This window comes from Cebus imitator, unplaced genomic scaffold, assembly GCF_001604975.1.
Source record: "Cebus imitator isolate Cc_AM_T3 unplaced genomic scaffold, Cebus_imitator-1.0 Scaffold358, whole genome shotgun sequence".
Lineage (NCBI taxonomy): Eukaryota > Metazoa > Chordata > Mammalia > Primates > Cebidae > Cebus > Cebus imitator.
The window spans coordinates 989,076-994,081 of NW_016107673.1; the positions used below are offsets into that span (position 1 = coordinate 989,076).

At 39.4% G+C, this 5,006-nt stretch overlaps 1 protein-coding gene across 2 annotated transcripts in view; it reads right to left on the minus strand.

The window, feature by feature from the left end:
- Nucleotides 1–5,006, minus strand: part of SOS2 (SOS Ras/Rho guanine nucleotide exchange factor 2) — a 118,946-nt gene that overhangs the window by 78,119 nt on the left and 35,821 nt on the right. For both annotated transcript variants that reach the window (XM_017506729.2, XM_017506730.2), the window contains exon 3: nucleotides 317–448. In XM_017506729.2, the coding sequence (XP_017362218.1) occupies nucleotides 317–448 (132 nt within the window). The remainder of the gene's footprint in view (nucleotides 1–316; nucleotides 449–5,006) is intronic.

Genomic DNA, 5,006 nt, shown 5'->3' on the forward strand with positions numbered 1-5,006 from the left:
AAACATTTTTGGTAATTTGTCAGCTAGTCTGGAAAAAAAAAAAAAAAAAGATGCCACAAGATAATAGTGATACATTATCACTATTAATAACTTTTAATATTATTTGAAAAACAATCCAATTTCACCAGAGTACAATTTATTTTGTATATATATTAATATATGTAACATCTATGTAGGTGTATGTACAAGTATACACATGCAAGTGCACATATCCACACTAACACAGACCATGCTATATTAATGCTTTATAAATACAGAAATAAAGTATTATTTGTTATAAAGAACACCACCCAACTAATGTTTAGTGTTTTGTTACCTTTAATGAAGGATGGATTTTGTCCACAGGCAATAAAAGAGGATTTCTTCGTTTTCGTTTTTCTATAGCAGATTGTGCATCAGCAATGGCCCACTTATCAATTGGGTGAGGAAAGGTCTTCTGAACTCGTTCCTGCTCAATCATAGCAGAACCATTGTAGTATGATTAGAAGTGTTCGTAAATAGGAAATTCATACAAAATTCAACTTTATCACTATTCTTAATGCTAGCAGACAATAGTGACATAACACATTCTGATACCTATAATAAATTTTTTGGTTTTAAAAAAAAGGTCAGGAGGTGTGCAGTGGCTCACACCTATAATCCCAACACTTTGGGAGGCAGAGGCAGGTAGATCACTTGAGCTCAGAAGTTTGAGACCAGCCAGGCAACATGGTGAAACCCTGTCTCTACTAAAAATACAAAAATAAGCCCAACATGGTGGAACATGCCTGTAGTCCCAGCTATGTGGGAAGCTGAGGTGGGAGGATCATTTGAACCCAGGAGGTGGAGGTTGTAGTGAGCTGAGATCATGCCACTGCACTCCATCCTGGGCGACAGAGAGAGACTCCAACTCAAAACAAAAACAAAAACACTGTTTACCTAGCAGAGTAGAAATTGTTCATTCATTTTTAATCGTTAGTACGCAGCCACTCTTCTTGTGCTAATCTTAGAGCTTTGAATAAAAGAGATCATTTATCTCCTGGAAGATGAAGTGGGTGAGAGACCTCAAAGTGGCTTCTGAAAGTACATACCTTGACAAAAACAATCCTAGCCTTTGTGGTTCATCTTTTTTTTTTAGAGACAGGGTCTCGCTCTGTCATTCCGGCTGAAGTACAGTGGTGGGATCTCAGCTCATTGCAACCTCTACCTCCCAGGCTCCAACGATTCTTCCACCTCAGCATCCCAAGTAGCTGGGACAACAAGCATGTACCACTACTCCCAGCTAATTTTTTTATTTTTTGTGGAGACAGAGTTTCACCATGCTGCCCAGGCTATTCTCAAATTCCTGGGCTCAAGTGATGTGTCTGCCTCAACTTCCCAAAGTGCTGGGATTACAGGTGTGAGCCACTGCACCTAGGCAGTTCATCTTGTTTTAATTTAATTAGTGATTCATTGGCATGAAAAACAAGAACTACTGAGATCCGAATTAAACTCTTAATTTAGCAGGGTTGCCTATATTTAAAATTATATTTTCTGATTTTAGCAAATTACCTACTGAAAAGTATGCTTTTATTGTATTTGTTTCATGTTCAAAACTAGTAGCAAAGGCTGGGCACAGTGACCCATTTCTCCACACACAAAAAAAAATTAAAAATTAGCCAGGCATGATTGCACACACTTGTAGTCCCAGCTACTTGGGAGGCTGAGGCAGGAGAAATGCTTGACCCCAGGAGTTCAAGGCTGCAGTGAGCTATAATCCCGTCACTGCATCCTAGCCTGGGTGACAGAGCAAGACTCCATCTCTTAAAACAAAACCCAACAAAACCCAAAAACACTGGCAGCAGAGAACAGGGGAAGAAAAATGCTTTTATTCTAAGAATCCTGGAAAATTTTAATAGCTCAATCACTACAAGTTAAGATTTTCCTTTATACTGAAAGTTGTCGTGGCTGGGCATGGTGGCTAACACCTGTAGTAATCCCAGTGCTTTGGAAGGCTGAGGAGGGGAGCTCACTGAAGTCCAGGAGTTCAAGACCCTAGGGAACACAGCAAGACCCAGTCTCCACAAAAATAAAAACAAAAATAAAAATTTGCTGGGTACAGTGGCATGTGCCTGTAGTCTTAGCTACTCGGAGGCTGGGGCAGGAGGATCACTTGAGCCCAGGAATTCAAGACTACAGTGAGCTATCATCATGCCACTTCTGTAAGTTGTTGCTTATAGAAACAATTTTCAAAAAAAAAAAAAAAAAAAGGAAATATAAACAGTACAGTGTAAAATAATTTTTGAAAATATAAAAATTAGCTGGGTGCAGTGGTGCACACCTGTAGTCCCAGCTACTCAAGAAGCTGAGGCAGGAGAATCGCTTGAACCCGGGAGGCAGAGGTTGCAGTGAGCTGAGACCACGCCACTGCACTCCAGCCCAAGCAACAGAGTGAGACTCTGTCTCAAAACATAAAAATAAAAGTAATTTTTGATAAGTGAACTGTTAGATATTTCTTTTGTTTTGTTTTTAGAAGGAGAAAAGGAAAATAAATTTTATTATTATTAATTTTACGTGCAAGGGGTGCTTTTATACAAAAGAAATAAAAATATCTCCCTAACAGATATTGCTAAAAATCCAAAAATACTCCCATGTAACCAAGGCCAAACAAATATTTTACCACTAATTTACACATAGTCTTTCAGATATATATATATATATATATATATATATTTGTATAAATATAAAGGCATTTGTATCTGAAAGACTGTATATACATACATATACACAATTTTTAATCAACAAGCCAATGTCCTCAAAATGTACACAAATATTTTATTGAGGTAACATTTATATGCAATAAAATGCACCGATCTTAAAATGTATAATTTGTTGTTTCAGAAATGCTTACGACTGTGTAACCATCACCCCAACTGACATAGAGAACATTTTATTTGTTGTTTTTTGAGACAGGGTCTCACTCTGTCACCCAGGCTAGAGGGCAGTGGCACCAAGATCTCAGCTCACTGCAGCCTCCACCTCCTGGGTTCAAGTGATTCTTGTGCCTCAGTCCCCCAAGTAGCTGGGACTACAGGTGTGCACTACCACACCAGGCTAATTTTTGTATTTTTGGTAGAGATGTCGTTTCACGGTGTTCCCCAGGCTGATCTCAAACTCCTGACTTCAAGTGATCTATCCATCTTGGCCTACCAAAGTGCTGGGATTACAGGCATAAGTCACCATGCCCATTCTTAAAGAGAACATTTTTATAATCTTGATCTCCATCCCTCACAGGCAACTACCATTCTGATTTCTACCTTCACTGGCTTTAGCTGTTTCTAAATTTCATATACATGAAATCACACAATACAAACTTATTTGAGTCTGCTTTTTTTGCTCTATATAATGTTTGTGAGTGGCAGCTATGTTGCTGTTCATATCGATAGTTCATTTTTAAAATTTTATTACTGACTAGTATTCCCTTTTATGAATCTGCCACATTTATTTATCTATTTTTTTGTTGACAAAAATTTGACTTGTTTCTAACTCTTGGTTATTATGAATTAAACCACTTGAGCACTCATGTGTGGGTCTCTTTGTGAACATATATTTTCATTCCCTAGGGTTAAATACTTAGAAACAGAACTACTGAGTCATATGCTACATACAGATTTAACTTATAAGAAACCACTGGACAGTTTTCCAAAGTGATTATACCATTTTATAGTCCCACTAGCAATGTTTAAGAGTTCCAGCTGAGGCTGGGCTCAGTGGTTCACGCCTGTAATTCCAGCTCTTTGGGGGGCCAAGGTGGGAGGATCACTTGAGCCCAGGCATTTGTGACCAGCCTGTGCAACATAGGGAAACCTATATCTACAAAAAAATTTAAATGCAGCTGGGAATGGTGGTACACACCTGTAGTTCCAGCCACTCAGGAGGCAGAGGAGGGAGGATCACCTGAGCCCAGGAAGTTGAGGCTGCAGCGGCCATGATGTGATTGTGCCACTGTACTCCAGTTTGGGTGACAGAGTGAGTACCTATATAATAAAAAAAAAAAAAAAAAAAAGAAAAGAAAAGAAAAAGAGTTCTAGCTGCTCCATGTTCTCACCAACATTTGGTGTAATCAGTCTTTAATTTTAAACTTTTCAGTGGGTGTGAAATAGTATCTCATCATGGTTTTAATTTCTATTTCCCTGATCACTCATGAGCTTCAGCGCCTTTTCACGTGCTTAAATGGGTACTAGTATATCTTCTTTCACATGTGTTTGTTCAAGGCTTTTTTGGGAGAGAAAAGTGTCTTTTTAATCAATGATTTGCAAGAGTTTTTAATATATTCTGGATTCAAGCGCTATGTTTTCCACTAGACTGTGATTACATCTTTTTAATTTCTCATCAATTTTATTCTTTGTTTTGTTTTGTTTTTATTGAGCCAGAGTTTTCTTCTCTCACACTGGCTAAAGTACAGTGCTATGAACATGGCTCTGCAGCCTTGATTTCTTGGGCTTAAGCAATCCTCAGTCTCACCCTGCAAGTAGCTAGGACTACAGGCACATGCCATGAGGCCTGGCTAATTTTTAAATTTTTTTTGTAGAGACAGGGTCTCCCTATATTGACCAGGCTGGTGTCAAACTCCTGAGCTCAAGCAGTCCTCCCACCTCAGCCACCCAAAGTACTAGAATTATAGGTGTGAGCCACCACATCTGGCCTCATTCTTTAATACAAAGTACTACGTTTTGAGTCCTCTCTAAAAAATATGTGCCTAGACCGAGCACGGTGGCTCACGCCTGTAATCCCAGCACTTTGGGAAGCCAAAGCAGGGAGATCACAAGGTGAGGAGTTCGAGATCAGCCTGCTCGACATGGTGAAACCCCATCTCTAATAAAAATATGAAAATTAGCTAGGCATGGTAGCGGGTGCCTGTAATCTCAGCTACTTGGGATGTTGAAGGAGGAGAATCACTTGAACCCAGGGGGTGGAGGTTGCAGTGAGCCGAGATTGCGCCACTGCACTCTAGCCTGGGTGACAGAACAAGACTCAGCCTCAAAAAA